The sequence below is a fragment of the Medicago truncatula genome, chromosome 5, assembly GCF_003473485.1.
Source record: "Medicago truncatula cultivar Jemalong A17 chromosome 5, MtrunA17r5.0-ANR, whole genome shotgun sequence".
NCBI classification, from domain to species: Eukaryota; Viridiplantae; Streptophyta; class Magnoliopsida; order Fabales; family Fabaceae; genus Medicago; species Medicago truncatula.
The window spans coordinates 28,630,193-28,652,276 of record NC_053046.1 but is presented as its reverse complement, the minus strand read 5'-3'; the positions used below and the strand labels follow the sequence as shown (position 1 = coordinate 28,652,276).

General features: G+C 32.9%; 1 protein-coding gene and 2 long non-coding RNA genes across 4 annotated transcripts; 2 read left to right on the top strand and 1 right to left on the bottom strand.

The window, feature by feature from the left end:
- Positions 1-1,514: 1,514 nt before the first annotated feature.
- LOC112421717 (uncharacterized) lies at positions 1,515-14,106 on the bottom strand. 2 transcript variants are annotated; one of them, XR_005646200.1, is made up of 4 exons: positions 11,601-14,106; positions 8,835-8,956; positions 8,675-8,744; positions 1,515-2,018 (listed from the first exon to the last, which is right to left on the bottom strand). It is a non-coding gene; the product is annotated as an uncharacterized lncRNA (long non-coding RNA). The 2 variants fall into 2 exon arrangements; XR_003011928.2 differs by having other exon boundaries at positions 8,675-8,956.
- On the top strand, positions 6,920-9,285 carry LOC11428883 (transcription factor bHLH96). The gene is made up of 3 exons (XM_003615145.4): positions 6,920-7,453; positions 7,759-8,169; positions 8,862-9,285. The coding sequence occupies exons 1-3, from the start codon at positions 7,061-7,063 to the stop codon at positions 8,958-8,960; spliced, it is 903 nt and encodes a 300-aa protein (XP_003615193.2). The 5' UTR covers positions 6,920-7,060; the 3' UTR covers positions 8,961-9,285.
- A 284-nt stretch (positions 14,107-14,390) lies between the features above and the next one.
- Positions 14,391-14,854, top strand: LOC112421857 (uncharacterized). The gene is made up of 2 exons (XR_003012196.2): positions 14,391-14,491; positions 14,585-14,854. It is a non-coding gene; the product is annotated as an uncharacterized lncRNA (long non-coding RNA).
- The last annotated feature ends 7,230 nt before the right edge of the window (positions 14,855-22,084 follow it).

Here is a 22,084-nt window from a genome sequence, read left to right as displayed (position 1 = left end):
GTTATAAAATATTAATATAGTATAATTTTTTATGGGATTTTTTTTTCAATGAAATATGTATTTCTATGTTTGTATGATATAGATTTGGGTTTGTTTATGAGTTTGATAAATTTCTTATAAGTTTATGAGTTTGATTTCAAGTTTAATCCTTACTTAATTTTAATAGATTTTTTAGTTCCTATAAAAAAGAATTACTTCTAATTTTAGTCCTTATTACAACAAAGTTTGTTTAATTATCCTTAAACTCTTAAATTTTTGAACGATTTTTTTGAGACAAGTTTAGAAAACTATGAAAGATTCATTTACCACAATTTAGAATTTTTTAACATGAAACAAATTAAATATGAATTTTTTAAAACGGCAAAAGTTAAAGATAAAATTAACAAAATCTTGACGTAGAAATCAAATTTTGCGACAATTTTTTGCATAGAAACTTTCAGTAATGTTTTTAACACGTCTGTAAAAAATTGTTCAAAAACTCAAGAGTTTAAACATAAATTAAACAAATTTGAATTGAGGAGGAACTAATACTGAGTGCAGATTTTTTTTTAGGGACTAAAAGAACCATTAAAATTAAGTAAGGACTAAACTTGAAAGGCCCCTATTTTATAGGGACCAAAAACATATTTAACCCTAAAATAAATGATTAAAGAAAAAAATATAAAATAAAAAAGTGTTTTTTGAAATTTAAGTTAAAAATTAAATCGTGTAAATCTGCCTTTTATTTTTAGCTTAATTAGACTTTTGGTCCCCGCATTTTGACCAGTTCACGAAAATGGTTCTCCCTCTTTCAAATCGAACAAAACCGTCCATAAACTATATGTTTTTTTTTGTAGTTTTAGTCCTACCTCCTATTTTCAACTCCAGAAATGCAGAGAAATGACATTTTTAGATCCACCCCCTATGCTCAACCATGAAATAAACAAAAAATAAAACATTTGGGTACTAGGAATCCACTTTATTCAACACACTAACTAAAAAACCCTAATTTCTAAGATATGTTTCAAATTAAGGTTTTTTCTGTTAGTGTGCTGAATAGAGTAGATTCATTGTACTCACATGCTTTATTCCTTGTTTATTTCATGGTTGAGCATAGCGGGTAGGTCTAAAACTGCCTAAAACTGTCATTTCTATGCGTTTCTGGAGTTGAAAATAGGAGGTAAGACTAAAACTGCAAAAAACATGATAGTTTAGGATGATTTTGTTCAATTTGAAAGAAACATGACCATTTTCATAAGTTGGTCAAAATGCGAGAACCAAAAGTGTAATTAAGCCTTTATTTTTCTTCTTATATTGAGACAATAAGAAGTTCTGCTACAAATGAGAAAACACACAAAATTTATAGCTAAGTAAACTCAAAGTCAATATTTACGTATGATTAAAGAGTCAATATTTACGTATGATTAAAGTTTTGAGGGATTGGATGTGTCTAATACGAGCCTAAAAAAATGGTTCAATGATGAAATAAAGCTATATGCAATTATAGACAACTTCATTTGTTTGTATGGCAGAAACTCAACATTGAAGTTTACATAATATTGATTAAATAAAGCTATATGCAAATTATTAGCCCCAAATTTTGTTACATCTTGTTTGAGGGAAATTTATCCGACACACTCTTTGAATCAAGCTTAAAATCAACGGTTTTCAAGTTTAGTTCATGAACCCAATTCAACACCAAAAGGCATCCTAATGCTTCACCCATATGAACATTGCAGATTGGACTAAACCATTCGATTTTTGCCCGTAGAGATGCACTTGTATCATCTCTTTTACACATATCCAATTTTTGCGAGTACATACATCTCTAAACTTCATTATATTGCGTTGAGAAGGACACATCAATGTTACATTTGAACCTGCCTGCATTTGGTTTCAACCATTTCACATTTCCTGTACTAGGTGATTTAGTGGTTGTTGGCTGGCGTACTTTCCATGTTGCTTTCCACTCATTGAGCACAAAGAATTGATGATCAGTTATATCATTCCAATTTTGTATTCTTTTTCTTCCATACGCACTACAAGACAAAAGAAAAAAATGATGTATCTTCCTTTGATAACACTTGCAAAATCTTGAAAATTATAGCTGAGCTATCATGTAGTTGATTTACAATGTTGCTAATCGTTGCATACGCTGTACACATGCTAAAAAAATGCAACTATTTGGACACTTGAAAAACAAATGCAAACTATCCTCATCATTTGACTCACATTAAGCAAGAATTTGTAGGATAATTTACTCCTTTATCTTGGAGACACCATCATAAATATAGTTGTTATGCCAAATTGGAAAAGATTCACCATCATCTATACTCTATCGACTTCCTGCTTGAGAAAGAATGTAGACTTACAAATAGTTCTCCGAACAAATCTAGGCTAATTCCCCAAGATTCACCATCATAAATTCAGCTTTAACTGTTGCCAACAAATACTAGTATTCACACTCTTGACGATAAATACAAATCAACCGTAAGAACATGCAATTCCCCCACTTCGGCCTCTAGAAGCAAATCATTCTCCCCTTAACCAATTTAATTCTTCCCGATAAATTTTGAGTGTGATTTTAATTTGATTCTAATCCTTAAGTGCCAATTTAATGAGTTTGAGTTTTTCTTTTGAAACAAATCCACTCCACCCATCAACAAAGAATCCCATTTCTCCCGAACAAATTGTTTATACCCCAGAACATCGGCCCAATATTTCAACATTTGAGATGTCTAAGGCTCCAATTCTCCTCATCAACGAATAACGTAATCAGGCAGTGGTCTGACAACCCTCTAATGTGTGCCACTTGAATACAGTTTGGCCATGTCAAACACCAATCTTATAACAACAAGAATCTATCCAAACGACTTATAGAATAACTCATTACCGTGATACCAATTGAAACGACGGCCCACCCAACGGTAGATCAACCAACAAATTATTTCGGTGAAGCAATAAACTACATAATTAGTTTACCAAATTTGATCAAGTTCCTTAATGTACAAAGTTTTCTTGAACAAGTCAACAAATCTATGCTTCAACAAGTCATTTAGCTTATTAAAAAAATCAAATCCCTGATAAATTAATTCAGGTTGCTTACCACATTATTATTCTATAAATTGTGGTGTTAATTAATTATAAGTGCCTTGTACCCAGATTCCTCGTTTAGGGTTGCTACTTGCTAGTAGCGTGTTTTATAGTGGAAGTACATGCAGTTAAGCAACTTAAAATATAATGACTTGTTAATTGCACATAAATATGGACTATTCTTGATTTGTCTCACAAGAGACAAAACATTAGTGTGCATGATTAGACATGAAGCGTTTAATTTTCCATGTTAATCAATAATTCAACTTATCCAAATTTCAAATATGTCCCACGTTAATTAACGTCTACCATCATATAGGCCAACATGCATGATCACGATGCAAATACCTATTCATCAGACAAACTTTGGAAATGAAGTACTCCCTCCCTCCTTATCTAAATATAAGTAAATTTTAATTTTTAGGTTCATTCAATTAATGATGTATGTGGTTCATAATATGGACTACATACATAATTGATTGAATGAACTTAAAAAGTAAAATTTGATTATATTTAAAAATGGAGGGAGTATTAACAAATCACTCATGCATTATACGATATTTTTTAAAATTTTGTACGCAAAAGATAAAAAAAATTAAATAGTCTGATGGATAGAGTTCGCATATTTTTAAATATGAAGAAGTAGGGTGTCTAAGATTCGAACTCTGCTTATGCATATAATGTGCAATATTCATACCTACTGAGTTAAAACTCAATATTGTAGAAAAATACTTGAAAATAATTCACATATTTAAAAACATATCGAATTCGTTCTGCAAGTGTGGTATTGTATTTTTTCTTTCTCTATGGGTGTGTTTGTTTCAAGTTTATTAGATTCAAATTGGAATAACATTCATGAATATAAAGATAGAATTATTACTATTATGCATTTGTCCCCTTTACGACCAACCGTTGGTTTCACACCAAAAAGTAGGCATAAGATGGATCCATTTATATTTTTTAATTTAACTAATCATATCCTCAATTATTTATTCTTTTGCAAGATTTTGTAGTTATAGAAAAACAGTATCCATAAAATAAAGAAAATAAATTTTATGTTCTTCTTTTAAAAAGAAAAATTGGGAAGGGAAACTTTTATTAGACAAAATCATACTAGTGCTCATTTTAGAATTGTCTCTAAGAAGAATTGAATGAAAAGAAGAAAAGAAAAGATTTGGTCTCAAGAAAAAGAAAAAAAAGTTGCCAACAAAAATATAATATCAATATTTTATTTATTAAAATAAACTATGTTATATATGGGGTGTTTGTTTGAGGATTACTAAAGATTCTTATGAATAACGTTTTTGGGAAAATAAGGATGAAAGTATTATTCTTAGGTATTTGAAAAAAAAATTATTTAGTTTATATTTATAATATTTCTGCGAACCTTTATAATATGGTGTTTAATAAGTAGTTATACACGAGTTTATTTCTACGAGAATTTTTTTTCACCATTATCTTTTGAAAAAAAAAATTCTACTTACTGAAACATTTTGTTATAGTAAACTTACAACAAACATAAGATTGTTTAATTTTATCATTTTATTCAAAAAAATTAATATACAATGATAACTTGAAATAAACACATAATGAAATTTTGTAAGCAATGAAATATCACAAATGAAAAATCACATTTATTAAAAAACTAATTTTAGTAATAAAATTCTCAAAATATTGTGTTAGCTAGTTTTACATATTTTATCCTTACAATTGTTGATGTTGTAAGAGAGAAATATAATACATTTTCTAACAGTACTTTAAATATGTTAAATGTCTTATATTAAGGAGAAAAAAACTGAAATATGTCTTATATTAAGGAATAAAAAAAATTGTTTAGGGTCTTATAGTTAAAGAAAATATTAATAGTAAAGTGAGTTGACGAATAAATTTAATAAGAAGCATTTAATACAAACCGTTAATATGTCATTAATGTAACATAGTTTTTTGCTTGCCGTTATAAATGATTTCCGAATATTATTAAATTATTGCAAATCTTGTTTTTTTTTTCTTTTTTTTTTTTTTTTCAGATGATATAGTCTTGTTTGGAGAGTCGAAAAAGAATTGAATGGAAAGTTAGAGACTTGGAGATAGGCACGTCCCCATACCTGATTCTCATATACTTACCCGTTACTCTACACATACCCAACGGGATGAGAAATTGAATATCATCCCCGTCCGGCCGTCCCCGACGGGTTCGGGTATCCCCGCCCCATCCCTATCCCCGCATCGAATAATTTTTTTTTAATAAAAAATATAAGCTTTTTTTTCATCCCCAAGAGCAATGTTGTAATACATTATCCAACAATATGATCACTTTAACATTTGTTAGATGGAATGATTTAGTTGATCCTTTAAATATCAATGGTACGTAGTAACATGACAATTATCAAACAAAATAACATGACATATTAACATAAAGTAATTTTTTACGTTTGGGACGTGTATGACTATGGATTCGGGGTGGGTACCTATATATTTGTTATCCGTCTCATATCCGTGTTTTGAAATCGGGGAAAATCCCGTCAAATTGGGATTGGTTTGGACGGGTAACCGCTGGGTTTTGTTGTCATGCCTACATGGAGATAATTAGCCTTAAAAGAATATAGATCATGTCGGAGTAGAAACAAGACTGAGTATATGGAATGTAACTTCAACAAAAGGTAAAGTAGTTCTACCTTGAAGGTGAGTGTTGGAGATCATATCATACCTCAAACTACACGGTTTAAATATCTTGTGTCCATAATACAAAACGGCGGAGAAATAGAAGATGTAAATCATCGTATTCAAGTTGAGTGGTTGAAATGGAAAAGAGCCATATATGCTTTATGTGATAAGAAAGTACTGCCGAAATATTGTTATGATATAAACTAATTTTTAACCACCATTTAAGAAACATAAGCTCGTTTATTTATAATTTAAATATTAGTGATAATTAAATTTAAATATTTTATTATTATTTTATAATTTAGAGTATAAAATTCACTTTAAAATAACCATATTTTATCGACTTTCGTAATTTTTCACATATTTTAATTTTATTTTGTGTTGTTTCATATTTTATAATAGGGTTTAAAATTATATGTTAATGAAATTGTGAATAAATTATAGCGAAAAATATGTATTTAAATTTTGATTATATTAAAATAGACCCGCAATACAATTTTTCTTCGAACCGTGTTAGATTATTATTATTTGCTAGATTATTATTATTTGCTAAATTAAGGGATTAAAGCGTAGATTTTAACATAAGAGAAGAGAAAAATGTAATTTAAGCTTCTCTCAAGGAAGGGAAGTGAATTCTTTTCTAATATGTTTTGAATAAGATGTGAGAGAAGTATATATTTTAATATAAGACGAGAGAAAAGTGTAATTCAAGCATATTTGAGGAGAGGGGAGGGGAATGTAATTTACTATTATTTTATTTTATCTTAAAAAAATTCTATAATTTCTGTGTGATCATGGTAATATTATTGAGACACTGCAACACCTATTCCAATATAGATTCAAATATCATTTTGCCCCATTATAAAGGTATAGCGCATAGTGAGCTTAACTTAGTTGACAGAGATATTGCATATTATAGATATGAGTTAGAGTTTGAACTATAGATACCTAACTTATTCATCTTTAGGATGTGAATTTTTAATTACTAGATTACTATACAAAAATATAAAAATAAAAATTAGACAACTAATACAATATCATATAACATTGTGAGGAGTAAGCAAATCTATCAAAATAATATTAAAAAATAGTTAATAAGTTGTTGGGTCCAGATATCATTCCTCTTAATAAAAGGGTTACTTTGTTTGCTCTTTTTAGGAACATACCGTTTCTTCATTTCTTCCCCAAAACATACCCTTTCTAGTATTTTATGATCATTACTTTCTTCTTTCTTTAGCCAATGCTGTTATTTATATAGTTTCTAATCATTAGCATCTCTCTTATATAAATAGTGTTTTCTTTTGTGAGCTAAAAAGGTCAAATAATGGCATTAGAGGCTGTAGTTTTCCCACAAGATCCATTTACTTACGGTTGCCTAACAAAAGATGAAGAAGATCTTTTTGGAATCATCAGCAATAACTTAGATCATAATATCCTTTCAAATTGGGATTCTTCTTCTCCTTCAAATATTAAAGAGCAATGGAATTCACACTCTTCCCCAGAAACTTCCACTCTTCCTCCTTCCACTTTTGAAGCCACCACAACAATCACAGCCCCTCGACGGCGCAAACGACGACACACTGTGAATGCGAAAAACAAGGAGGAAATCGAGAGCCAGAGGATGACTCACATTGCAGTTGAGCGCAATCGAAGAAAACAGATGAATGAGTACCTTGATATCCTCAAATCCTTGATGCCTCCTTCTTATGTACAAAGGGTAATTTTATACTTTGTTTATGTGTCAAAATTTTCGTGTTTAATGTCTTTGTATCATTATTCCATAAACACAATTGTTGGAAATCAAGTGTAAGTGAATATGTTCCACATCGATAAAAAATGGAGAAAACTTTGATGCTTTATAGTTTTTGATACGAGTGTGGTGTCTCCTAGACGTTTAGCCCATCACCGCTCCATGGCTCCCCAGACTCCCCAACAACACATGATATCGATTTTATACTTTGTAATAGTTAGAGAAAAAAACAAAATTTTCAATCCTAAATTCTACATGTGGTTCAAAAACAGGGTGATCAAGCGTCAATAGTTGGCGGTGCAATTAACTTCTTGAAGGAGCTACAACAGCATCTACAATTCATGAAGGGACAAAAGAAAATAAACAAAGAAGCTCATGAAAATAGCTTCATTTCTTGTTCTTGTTCATCACAACCTTTGACTGAGTTTTTCATGTTTCCTCAATACTCTATGGATGCACGTCAGAACATCACGTGCTACCCTACCAAACATAATCAGTCACGTGCCATGGGAGATATAGAAGTGACTTTGGTTGATAGTCATGCGAATATAAAGATAATGTTGAAAAAACGACAAGGACAGGTTATGAAGATGGTTGCTGGGATTCAAAATCTTGGCTTCAACATTCTACACCTTAATGTTTCCAGTATGGATGATAATGTTCTTGTCTCGGTTAGTGCCAAGGTAAATTGGTTTACATTTTGTTTGATGCTAATTTATGTCTTATTCACATGGTATATCACTTTGCTATTTTTCGGGATAAACAACATTTCCTTAAAGCTTATTTTAAAAATAAAAAAAAAATAAAAAACATTTCCCTAAAGCTCGCCTAAAAAAAAAAAAACATTTACCTGCAAGGCACGGACCAGAGTCACATAATTCGCTGGGTTGAGTGGCGAACCGCGAATTGGTTCTCGCGAACCGATTAGCGGTTCTTTCGCGTATTGGTTCGCTTAGAAACAACATTTCCCTAAAGCTTATTTAAAAAAAAAAAAAAAAAAAAATTTCCCTAAAGTTCACCTAAAAAAAAGGGAAATATAGTAGCTTTTGTATGGGAAATTGTGTAATCAATTTCTCAAAAGTCAAAAAAATATTATTTTTAATTCAATTTTTTTTTTTTTTTGGATTCCTTAACTAATGCTCCGGGACACCGGTTAATAAGACCAAAAAAAAAAAAAAAAACATTTACCTGCAAGGTTCGAACAGAGAATAGGCTTCACCATCTGCACTCTTAGTGAGAACAAGGTCAACCAGGGTGACTGTCAGAAAACCAAAACCTCCATGTCAATTTTTTAAACCATATTACTTTATTAAATTATATTGAAATTAGTGAAAAATAATTTGATTACTAATTTATATATTGGAATTAATAATAGGTAGAAGAAGGGAGTCGACTAAACACAGTGGATGAAATTGCAGCTGCAGTCAATGAGCTATCACATAGAATTCAGGTGGAAGCTGCTGCTTGGACCTGAATTAAACATGGAAATGTTATTATATTACAAGGCTTTGCACACCAAAAAATAGGATCAACAATTGTGTGAAGTGAAAACCTACTATAATATATCATAATTGAAATTCATTGAAGCCTGCAGTACCAAGAAAGAGGCAAAGTACGAGAATGTAAATCATAGATTTGCTTTTATTTCTTTTTTTGCTTTTTTCGTGGCAGCTAGAAACAACTGGGAGGGAAAAAAATTGGAAGGGACAACCACTTTATGTCGTGGAGGCCCCCAACTCAAAATATGTATATTTTTTAAACAATAAATGTTAATATTGTTTTTTTCCTTTTAAACTTAATAGTCACATAACCTTCTCATATAATGGTTAGCGATGCGTTTCGATTTGTGCTCACCTACACTGGTGAGACATGTTGTCGTTCATGCGGTGTTCATGATTTGTCTTTCAGTATGTTATCCTTGACACTTCACGAAGTAACCATCGATCATTGATTCACGATCATTCATAATAATCCGACTAAAAAGAAATTTTCATTTTTCATCAGCTGCGATATATATGATCGTTATTTCCCTTTAGTTGTTAGTGCTTGTTTAAATTTGTATTATTATGGAATTAAGGAGTGGAAATCGAGCCCTTAGCCTTGGTTTAAATTTGCATGAATCACTATCATACTTTTTAGTTTGTCTTTGGAACTAATTCTTCGCACAATGTAGAATCGTAGAGTTCTATTGTCCACTTGGTACATTGCTCAAAATATTTTTATGCAAAATCACATTTAAATAAAAATTATTGTGAATGTGTAATTTAAACCAATAACCCATGACGTGAAAGCTTGATTTTCTTTTCCATTTTTTACAGCCTTATCCTTCATATACTTTTTTTGTCGATCATAAAAAATATTCTTGTCAACATATATATTCACAACATATACACCAAAAATCCCGTATGATTGGTGGCTCCAAACAATTATGGGAAACCACCGTGACCCCAACACACCAATGGAAGTCACCGTCTATGTGTACATGGGCATGTAATTTTTGGCATGTAATTTTTCCACAAATTACATGTATGCAACACAACAATCATAATCATAATCATAATCATAATCATATGATAATGTCTTGCATATTTGGAACTTGTTTGCATTGGCTTATTTGAGCTTATCTATTTCTATAAGTTTTGTGAGATTGTTTGAGAGAACTTAGAAAAACAACTTACGTCAAGTTTCATAAGTTTTTTTCAACTTTTTTTTATGGAAAGGTTTTTTCAACTTTTCTTCACAAGTTCTCCAATATATCTTATAAAAACAACTTATAGCATATAAAAAACAATTAAACATTATTATTTTTTAAATTATATTATTCTAGCTTGTACATAAGCACTTATCATGATAAACGCTTGTTCTATAAACTGCAAAAATGTTGTTTATTCAAATAGACCATTGTTCGTTTATAATCATGTCATGTTTCACTTCAAATATTTACAATTTTTTTTAGATATCTCAATTGTACAAAACACTACATACATATATTATTTAAAGGTGGGGGACGGTGCCGACACTTTTTCTGGCATGATCCGTGGTTTGGAGGAGTTCCCTTGAGTGTGCATTTCAGGCGTTTGTTTGAGCTAATTGTCGATAAGTATTGTACGGTTTCACATATGCCAGCTCTCGGTTGGGAGGGGGCGGCGTGGATATGGAGGAGACGGTTGTGGGTTTGGGAGGAGGAGATGCTAGGGGATGTGTCACATTCTTCACAGTGTCTCTTTGCAGTTTAATGTTATATATAGATTCCTGGCGATGGCAGTTAGATCCTTGTGCAGGTTACACGGTTTGTGGTGCTTACCAGCTTCTCACATCTCAGGACGTCCCTCAAGGTGAACAGGTGGTGGATTTGATTTGGCATACACAAGTTCCTCTGAAGGTGTCTATTTTTGCTTGGTGGTTATTGTGGAATCGGTTGCCTACAAGATCAAATCTTCTGGATCGCGGTATTATTCCAGACGTTGATGCGGGTTGTCTACCAAGGTGTGTGCCCATATGGAGACATCTCAGCATTTACTCTTATCTTGTGATTTTTACGGCTTGTTATGGCAAGCGGTGCGGTCTTGGCTTGGAGTGTCGGGACCAGATCCTCACAATATCTCAGACCACTGGTATCAGTTTGCTCACTCGACGGGTGGTTCGCGCGCAAAGCGTTCTTTCATGCAGCTAGTATGGTTGCTTTGTGCTTGGACTATTTGGAATGATCGTAATAATAGATTGTTTAATAATGTGGAAAGTTCCATTGATAAGTTGTTAGATAAAATAAAGCACTATTCATTATGGTGGCTAAAGGCTAGTAACACAAACTTTGTTTTTGGCTTTACTTCGTGGTGGTCAACCCTTTCTTATGTTTGGACATTGGCTAACTGATGTGTCGCATTGTATGAATGTTTCTTTAGGAATTTCTTAGGCACATCTTGTGCTTCGGAGACTTCCTAATTTTGTTTATATATACCATTTTTATTGTTTAAAAAATATATATAATATTTAAAATCATGTACATACATAAAGTCATGTACACAACACACTCAAATAATTCATAAAGAAAAAATTGTAAAAAACACAACTCCGAATCAAAGTACTACATAATGAGGTTAGAAACTACTCTTACCTCGTTAGCCCTCCACTTACAAGAATTTGTAACTCCTTCAAAGTTTTCTCGTACCTTAAGTCAAGCAATCAACTTATATATATAAAAAAAAGCTTCTAAACCAACCTGAAATGAAAAATTAGAAAATCAACTTTGCCAGCTTTGCCAAAATACTCTGGCCCTAGGGTTTTTCACTCTCCTAACACAACTTTGCCAAAAGTTCTCAAATTAAAAATTAGAAACCCTATACTAAAACTCTTAAGAAAATCAAGAATTCTCAAATTCTTTTTTCAAAATAATTTAACATTTTAAGAAATCTTCATTTGTTTTAAAAAGTACCAAGTTCAAATAATTTTCTCAAAATATATATTAAATCAGGACCTTGGGTTTGATAATGTATATTAAATCAATCTACTTCAAAGTTTTTTCTCAAAATTCCATATTTCATTATAAACTTTTCTATGATGAATTTACAGTAACCTTTTTCAATTATACGATGTTTTTTCAAATTTATAAAAACGGAAACAATTCAAGCATAATCAAACAACTTTCCCACCTCCAAAAGGTTGTAAAAAAGACTTGATGGATTCGTTTTCTAACAATTTACTAGTTTTTTTTTCAATCTCTCAAAATTCTACAACATCATAAAAACTTCACATTTCAATTTTTTCTTCATTCTTTTGTCCCAAAAATGCATGACAAAAATCTAACTCATTAAATATAATCCACCTTAAAAATTAACTTTATAAAGCTCAAGATCAAACTAAATAGATGAACACCCAGCACCGAAATACACGACACATAAGAGAAACATGACACTTCAACAATCAAAATTAAAACGACAAACCACCCTAAGGAACACATGCACTCCACTGAAAAGCTACAACTCTATCCTACAAGAAAGAGATAAAAAGTAACGCATGTAGGTTTCGACAACCCAAGATGGACAGCAACCCCATACCCACCATTAAACAACAGAAGAACCAACACTACCACAAGACCCTATCGCGTCCAACACATGACAGGTTGTACCTTCCACTCATATATTTAGAATAGGCTAGTAAGGTAGTTTGCAAGGAACCACTTTCAGGCTAAAAATTCACCATGTCCACCAAATGCTTAGCCGAAGTCGAGTCTCCAAAAAAGATAAGGTCATTACGAGAGAATTAGACGGACCACACAACAACATACCAAACATAAACCAACCCTAACCACACTCTCTTACCTACGCACAAACCCTTAAAATACGCAAAAAGCAAAACCATACCACGAGGGAGCACTAACTCTCACATATTCTCTCCGAATGACACCCCACAAAAAACACATCTCTCACTCCCAAAGGCAGAACAACCCAACACCTAAGAAGGTTTTGCCACGGAAGCACACAATCCTGAAAGAGTTGCCAAGAAATTAAAGGCACCCGTTTTCAAAGGCACCCACAACCTTCATACATTGGCTAAGGTTGCAACCACCTCAGCCTTAGACTATCAGGAACCTCACCAACTCTTAGTAGGGTTGCATAGGCCAACTTAAACGGAAAACTTTCCACTAAGATCAAGAAACCAAGACAAATAGGTGCAACTCTTCCAAGAAGGTCAATTACCAAACAAATAAGGCCATATTTCATGTAAAAATCCACAACCAAACTTCACCAACCCAAGACCCGAACATCCACTCTCACACAATCCATTACCCCCACTCCCTCTAACCAAAATGAATAAAAAACTGAACTACAACCCGCACCATCTAAACTACAGTCTAACACTGAAACTAAAGTTGAAATCCCTCAGCATTTGACATACTCACCATCAAAACAAACTCAACTTTAAACCAAGCCTTTAACATAATATGAACCAACAAAAAGATCCTACACCTTTAAATCATCAATTCACAAATTCCTTCTCCGCCTAGACATAAATCACCCTCACCTATACTTGCAAAAGCAGTAAAGAAAGTTGAACCTAAAGGAAAGAAGCCTTCCATAATAGCGGATCTTTCAGACCTATCTTCATCAGATTCTGAAACAAAATATGGGGAAATCATAAATAAGAGACAGACATAAGTTGCGTTTTCCAAAGCAACCAAGGGTTATGATAAAGCTAAAGGAGAATATGCCTATAGACAACAACACTACATTTCCCCCACCTCATATCATCACAAAAATTCCTGACTCCCCACCTCAACAAGAAACAAATCCTCTGGCTATGGTAGCAATAGGATCTATTCTTGAGGAAACGTGTTGTGACAATCAACGCTTTTATACTATTTGCGTTGCACATTTGTCTTTCTAGCACCAGAGGTTGTTGACCTTCTACATATAGTTCAAATGGTCACGTATAACAACATTATGTCTTCTAGGTCCATGAATGAGTTGTTTATGAGAACTAATTTTGCCATCTAAAAAGGTTTAGCGGTGCAACTTGTTGCTCGAGCCATCGACTCATATGTAATTTTTTGTATGTATCCATGTATTATATATATATATATATATAAATATAAGAGATTATTGTTTCTAATTTATGCAAAAAAAATATATCTTGATGTTTTCTTACAAATTATGCATAAATAACATTGTTATTGTCCATCGATATTTACTTTTTGTGATTTGGCCTTTACTATCATGAAAGGTTAACAAATTAATGAAATATTGCTAAAAAAATTACTTTGTACGATCAGGCGAGTATTTTGCGTGAGGTCATCACTAAGATAAAGTGATTAATTAAATATGCAAATGGAACATCGCAACGCATTGATGTGCACTATATTGAATAATTGACATTGTACATTATAAAATGATAAAATCATGTGTTTGTTACATTCATAAGAGAAATAAAATATGTCTCAAATTCTTAAATTTTTTTTTGCTACGGTTCTAATTTTTGCTCTATTTCTTAGTGCAACTAACGGTCAAAGTAAGACATTTTTAATACTTTTGAACTTTTATTTATTTTACACAATGTTTCATATCCTTTTAGTAACATTTGTATTTTGTATTTCCATTTCAGAATTTAATGAGTGTTATGAAGATACTGATTGTCCAATACAAATGTGTGGCTATCCTTTTAATGTGGACTGTGTTGGGAACAAGTGTACATGTGTTTATAATCCATAATGATTTTACCACACTAGACCGGATTAGATCCCTTATTTAAAAAATTCTACGAGTTGTCTTTAATACTCCCTCTGTCCCAAATTGTATGTCACTTTAGAAAAAATATTTGTCCTAAATTGTATGTCGCTTTACAATACCAATGAAAAATTAATGTTACTTTTCCTATTATATCCTTAACAATTTATTACTCTCTCTTCTTTCAATTCCTTCATTTATCTTTCTCATATCATTTATTGAGGACAATTTTGTAAAACAACTCATAATATCTCTTTCCCACACAATATTAATTACATTTCTTAATATGTGTCAAATGCCCAAAACGTCATACAATTTGGGACGGAGGGAGTAATTTTTCCAGCACCTAATGATTGTATTATTTATTTTTCTGTTTCCTAATTTCATTCAAAAGTATAATTATGTCTTTGTACTCCAAGAATATGGTAATAAAATAAGTAAAACAAAATTATGCTTTAAAAATATTTCTTCTATTTTGATTTTTATGGTATTACAATGACCTCCAATTTACGCACATCACATTTTCATTTTGTTGTGAATTCGGAAAAACATACACCAATACAATGATGAATTGAGCAAAATTAGCACTAACCAATAACAAATTGATCAAACAAACAACAAACAATTAAGAAAGATAAAGGAGAAAACCTACGAATGCAACAATATTTGTTCATATAGTTCCGCTCCAATTTGACATACGTTTAGAAGAGATAGAAGCTTTGCTCAAAAAAAAAAAAAAAAAAAACAGAGATAGAAGTTCTACCATCAACTATCAATGAGCTCTTTACAAGAGTTACAAAAAATTAGCCTTCAACAATTTTATTTTTTTTACAGAAGCAAATTTAACTATTATCATTAATCAAACAATGTTCAATACAAGAATGATAAGAATAAAAAATACGGTGACTAGCCCAAGAACATGTCCCCTAGCTAAAGTATGAGCAACCATGTTCGCTTGTCTCCTGATAAACTTCACTTTGAAGTTGGAATGTAAAGATAACTGATAATTAATACTAGAAACAATAGCATAAAATTCCAAATCACCATGGCCTGGAGACGATAGAGTTTGCACTAGAGCAGATGAGTCGAACTCGAAGACAACCCGGTCCCATCTGTTATCATCAGCAAAGTGAAGGGCATCTAGTAAGGCTATTGCCTCCCCCTTCAAAACAATAATATTTGTCCGCTGCCATTTTGTTTGAGCCCGAATAAATTGCCCACGAGAGTCTCTAACACAACATGCAAAATATGTAATATGGTTACTATCATGGAACGTGACATCCACATTGCACTTCAACCATGACTCGTTCGGTTTCTCCCAAACTTGCACGCTATTCTACCTGTGTTGCACAACTAATGGTGAACAATGTTTATGAACCTCTTGCCATTGTTGACATGCATCTAGTCCTGTCCTCCCGATGCTCATTGAAGTGTGATGATCATCACTCCAGATGACATCATTACGTGCTGCTCAAATTTGCCAAAGAAGTTATAAAGCCACCCGACCAGCAATGTTTCGACTTTCTGAACGACATATATCAAAAACAAAATCTGTCAAACTTCTCACAGTTCCAACTCGCGGTTGCAGCACAATCGAAAGCCCTGCCCATAAACAACTCTCATGCGCCATCGTACAACCCACAAAAGCATGTCAATCATCATCAACATTTGTATCACACCACGTGTTATACCCTGATTTTGGGCCTAAAAATACTCGTTCAAATTTCTTTTCTAACACTGATATTTGTCAATTCGCTGTTGTTTTACTCTAAATCTTTACTCTCTTTTCATCTGCATATTTTACTGTCTCTGTCTCAAAGTACGTTCAAGCATGATTTTCTTGCATAAAACTATTCAAAGTGTTTTTTCTTGCATTATAAGTCATTTAAAAACTCTCTGAAACATCGCATTACTTTTCTTGCATTTTATTTCAAAAAATCATACAAAAGGGTATTTTGGTCATTTCCTGCAGTGGAACCCATTTTAGTCCCTGTGTTTGCCTCTGAGTCTTTTCAACTTGTCTATACAAATCATTGTTGAGTCTTTGTTTAAAAAATCATTTCAAAAATTGCATCTGAGTCAGTTTGGGTCAGTTTAGTCCCTAGGGGCATTTTGGTCTTTTCCTGTCAAAATTTCGACAGGGAGGTATTTTAAAATACCTCATGTCAGTAATTGGTTCGTTTTAGTCCTTTTATTGATTTTAATTTTAGGTTTCACTTTATATTTGGTCAAATTACCAATTTTAATTCATTTTATTTTCATTTTTTGCATTTTAGCCCCTCAAACAATTTCCAGAATTGCACTTTAGTCCAAAACCTTTTAAAATTTACATTTTTTTTCCAATACTTTTCATTATTGTATTTTTAGTCCTTTTTTCATTATTGCAGTTCAGTCCTTTTACTTTTCTTTTTTGCAGAAGAGTCCCAAGTCCAATTCCAGGTGGCATTACCCCATTGGTCCAGGAATACACATGGCAGCCTATAAAAGGTGCACAGTGCCACACAGACCCATTCAATCAGTGCCAACTCACAAACACGTGAGAAGTTTCTCTCTCCTTTCTGTTAGGATCAAAATCCAGAATCACCAAGAACAATCAAAAATCCAGAATCACCAAGAACAATCAAAAACCCTAGAATTCCAGAATCATCAAAAAGTCACCAAATTCATCATTTTTTTTCTGCGATTCTCAGAGATTCTTTGCGAACCTTCATCATCGAATCAACTCCTTCGCAATTCCAGTGCGAATTCATCACCATTGGTGACGAATTCAAGCACGATCACGAAGGATCTGAAAGCTTGAGAAGAAGAGAAAAAGAAGCAGATTCGAACCGGTAAAGAAGAAGAAGAGCATCACCGATTTATTTTCGGATTCAAGAACAACATCAACGAAACAGAATCAAACCAAAGTTTTCCAAAGATTTTCATTCGAATCTCCAATCAAACCAGAGGTAAAAACACTCAAACTTCATCATTTTCCTTTCAAAGTATCAACAAAGACGAAACAATGTAAATCCCTAGGATTCAAACGTTCAGAAAACCTAAAGAATAACTTTTCAAAATCGTATGAAAGATCTTAGGTCTACGTTGTTTCAAGCTTTGTTTGTAAAAAATAAGTTCAGATTCGTGTTTAAAATAAAAAATGATATCTTAATCTGTAAAAAAATTTGAAAACGGAGAAGTTTCTCATCTCCGGTGCGGCGGCGCCGCCCTGTTGGGCCGGCAAACCACCACACCGGAGCGGTGAAGCTCGCCAGAGAAGATGAAGATCATCTTCTGATTTTCCAGAAAATTCTAGAGAGAGGTGAGAGCTTCTCTCACTAGGTTGAGAGAAGAGAGAGAAAGAACAAAGAAGAATAAAAAAACCGGCGCTAGCATGCTTTTATAGACAACTAAACCGAACCGGTTCAAGATCGGTCCAATCCCTTCAATCTTGAGCGTTGGATCTAGGGTTTTTTCCCCTTGGATCAATCCAACGCTCCCTGTGCTTCCAGGCCTTTAGGTTTTGGGCTTGGGCCTATTTCTTTGCAGTTTCTTTCGTTTTTGCTTTTTTCTTGCTATTCACACCTTGTTTTCTTGCTATGTGAACCCTCTGCTTGTCCAATTTTCTTGCAAAAAATTCCTAAAAATTCCTATATGTTTCTTGATGTATTTTTGATGCTTTTGTGATGTTTTCACGTGTTAAAAAATGATAAAAATGTATATGATATTTTCTTGTTGATTTGTTCATTTTTTATTAAACTTGTGAATTTTCTTGCTATAATCCGTTCATGAGGTTTTGGCATGGTATGAGTGATTAATATGCAATTTCATGATGAATATGTCTCTGACCCTATGTGTGGTTTACTGTTTGTGTGATGTGAATTTTCATTTTTTCTTGTTTTGCAAGTAATGTGTGTTTTTGTCAAGAAATAAAGTGCAAAGTATCTCTAGAAATATGTCATAATGCTTGGCTTGTATGTGTCCTCATTATCCTCACATTATAGCTCAAAATCAAACCTCTTTAACATTGCTATGATGAGAGAATTATAGGTCATGTGCATGTCTAAGTGTTATATCCAATTCTAGGTACACTTTGCCATTTTATTTCACTTCATTGCTCTTTTCTTTTTTGCTATCCTATTCAATTTTGTTTACTTTTTCTTACCATTTCATGCCTTATATTACTAACCATTTCATTTCTTGTTTCATTCACTTCATGAGCATCTTCCCCCTTTTATCTCAAATTCTCATAGCTTAGGTGTTATACCCTGTTTTTGGACCTAAAAATACTGGGCCCAATTTCATTTCAAACTTTATCAATTATCAAATTTCAACTGCACAGTTCAAATTGTCTCTGCCTCGCAGTATTTTCAATCACAATTTTACCTATGTTTTTCTTGCATAAAACCTTTTGAAATATCTTTACTTATCTTGGAAGTCATTCAAAAGTGTCTCTGAATCGTTACATTGCTTTTTCTACAGTTTATTTCAAAATTTGCAAAAAGACATACAGAAGGGTATTTTGGTCATTTCCTGCAGTGGGACCCATTTTCATCCTTGTGACTGTCTCTGAGTCTTTTCAGATTGTTTTTTTACATTTCATCAGTAAACCTTGTTAAGTTCATTTCAAACTTGCATCTGAGTCAGTGTCGAGTTAATTTGATTCTGTTTAGGTCATTTTTAACCCTAGGGGCATTTTGGTCATTTCACATAAAATTTTGGCATGGGGAGGTTACTTTGAAGTACCTCATTTAGGTCGTTGGTTCGTTTTAGTCCGTTTTGTCAATTTTATTCTTGTTTCGCTTTACGTTTGATCAAATTGCGTTTTTTATTCAATTTTATTTTTTATTGCATTTTGGTCCCTCAATTGAGGTCCCAAAATTGCATTTCAGTCCAGTTTCTTTTCCAATTTGCATTTTAGTCCTTTTTATTATTTTCATATTAGTCCCTTAATTTTTCAAAATTGCAGGGAGGTCCTCAATGTCCAAAACTGCAAAGCCGTGCCATTTTCATACAGATCCAGGTGTCCTGTTCTCATTGGTTCAGATGCACACTTGTCAGCTATAAAAGCAACACAGTGGCAATGAATTTCACACGTTTTCCCATTCATCAAGTGCCAACTCATAAACACAAATACCATTTTTCTTTTTCAGCAACTGAATCAAAAACAGAAAAATTTCTCAGATTCATCAAGAACACCAAGAACAAAAACCCTAACCGTTTTTCCAGAATCACCAGAATCACTGAATCATCAACAAATTCATCAAATTCTCTGCAATTCTCAGAGATTCAATACTGAATCTTCATCATTGAATCACCTCCTTCACAATACGAGTGCGAGTCCATTACTGTTAGCAACGGACTCAAGCACGATCACGAAGAAGACAGTGAGAAGAAGAGGGAAAGAAAACGAAGAATCTGGACCGGTGAAGAAAAGGAAGAATCACTGATTTATTTTCAGTCTCAAAGCCGGAAATCAATACAGAAAGCACAGAATCTCCATCAAAAATTTCAGGTAAAAACTCAGAACCTCTTTACAAAATAAAATCATAGTTTAAACCTGCAAAATCACGCAAGCAGCAAGCTTAACAATTTTCCAGAATCACAAAAAGAACCGTAACCGTAACCGTAACCGTAACCATAAACGCGTGAATCTCGTTTTTCTCTTTTCAAAAAGCATCAACGTAAACGAATCGTTACAGATCAAGAAGGATAAAAAGATTTGATCCAAGAAAGTTTCAAAGGAAAAAAAGAGTTTCAAGACCGTGACATAAAACCTCAGATCTATAACGATTCAGACCTTGCATGCAAAATCTAACGCCATATTCTTGTTTAGAACGAAAAAGGATGTCTTAATCTGTAAAAAATTTTGAAAACGGTAGAGTTTCTCGCCTCCGGTGCGGCGGCGCCGCCCTGTTGGGCCGGCAAGCCACCACACCGGAGCGGTGAAGCTCACCGGAGAAGACAACCGGAGGAGAGGAGAGAGGTGAGAGCTTCTCTCACTAGGTTTAGGGTTAGAGAGAGAGAGGAGAAGGAAAATGGACTGGACCGGTCCTGTAATCCTTTTATAAGCAGCTGAACCGGACCGGTCCAGCTCTGGTTCGTTCTCTTCAATCTAGACCGTTGGATCTAGGGTTCCATCTCCTGGATCAATCCAACGGTCCCTGCGCTTTCCTGTGTTTTGACTTTGGGCTTTGGGTTTGGGCCTAGTCTGCTTTCACGTTTTTGTTTTTTTCTTGCTATTTGCACTGCCTTTCTTGCTATCTGAACCTGTTACTTGCCTACTTTTTTTTATAAAAATTCCTAAAAAAATTCTTAGTTGTTTCTTGGTATATTTTTGGCATTTTTATGGTGTTTTCTTGCATGTAAAAAAAATATTAAAATGGCATGAACAAATTTCCATGTGTTTTTACACTTTTGGTATACTTTTTGCTATGTTTTTGTTCTTGATACTATGATATGTGTTATGAATAAATGATACCATATCTTATGATGAATATGCCTCTGGACATGTGCTTCTTTTTGCTGTTTTGAATATGATTTTATGGATTTCTTGTTTTACAAGCAACAAGTGTTTGTTTTAGAGAATAAAGTGTCAAATTTCTCTATGAATTTGGTGTGATACCTTGCTTGCATATGTTTCCATTAATTTCATGTCACGGCTTGAAACAAAATTTCTTGCAAAATTGCCATGATGTGATGATTATGGGTTACAAGCACCTTTAGGTATCACATCAAAGTTTGTAGGTTTATTGCCACTTTATTACCTTTTCTTTGCCATTTTTATGCATTTCCTTTTGATTACTTCCTACTATTGTGTGCTTTATGATTACTAACCATTTCATCTCATGTGCCATACATTTCATAGCATTCCACCACTCTCTCCACTTTCTTTAGCTTAGCATTTATTTTTTTTTGCAAGTTTTAATTCATTTGGTAATGTAATTTGTTATCATTGGTTTGTAGCTTGGCAAAGGGGCCATAGAATGTATTTAGGCAATTTTTGTAATATGGACTATGGACACTATGACGCACCGACACGCACACACTCACCTTAGATGTATGCATAGGATTGTATGGTTAAATAAGCGTTTAGGTCTTAAACACTTAGAGAAAATCCATCCTTTTTTAAAAAAAAAAACAATTGAACTTCACTTCAAAAATTTTCATAATAAATATGAAGTCAACACTTCATTTTTTTCCTTTCTTTTTTTCTTAAGAAAAATTCAATCCATCTTAATCATTTAGACTTTCTTTTTAATCATTAATCAAACCTCATTTTTTTTGCTAAATCTAATGCTCATGAAGCCTCCCAATCTCCTTCTTCAAAACCAATTTTCAAAACTTAAAATCAAACAATTAAAACAAAAAACAACAAGTCTTTTTAGCAAGAACTACG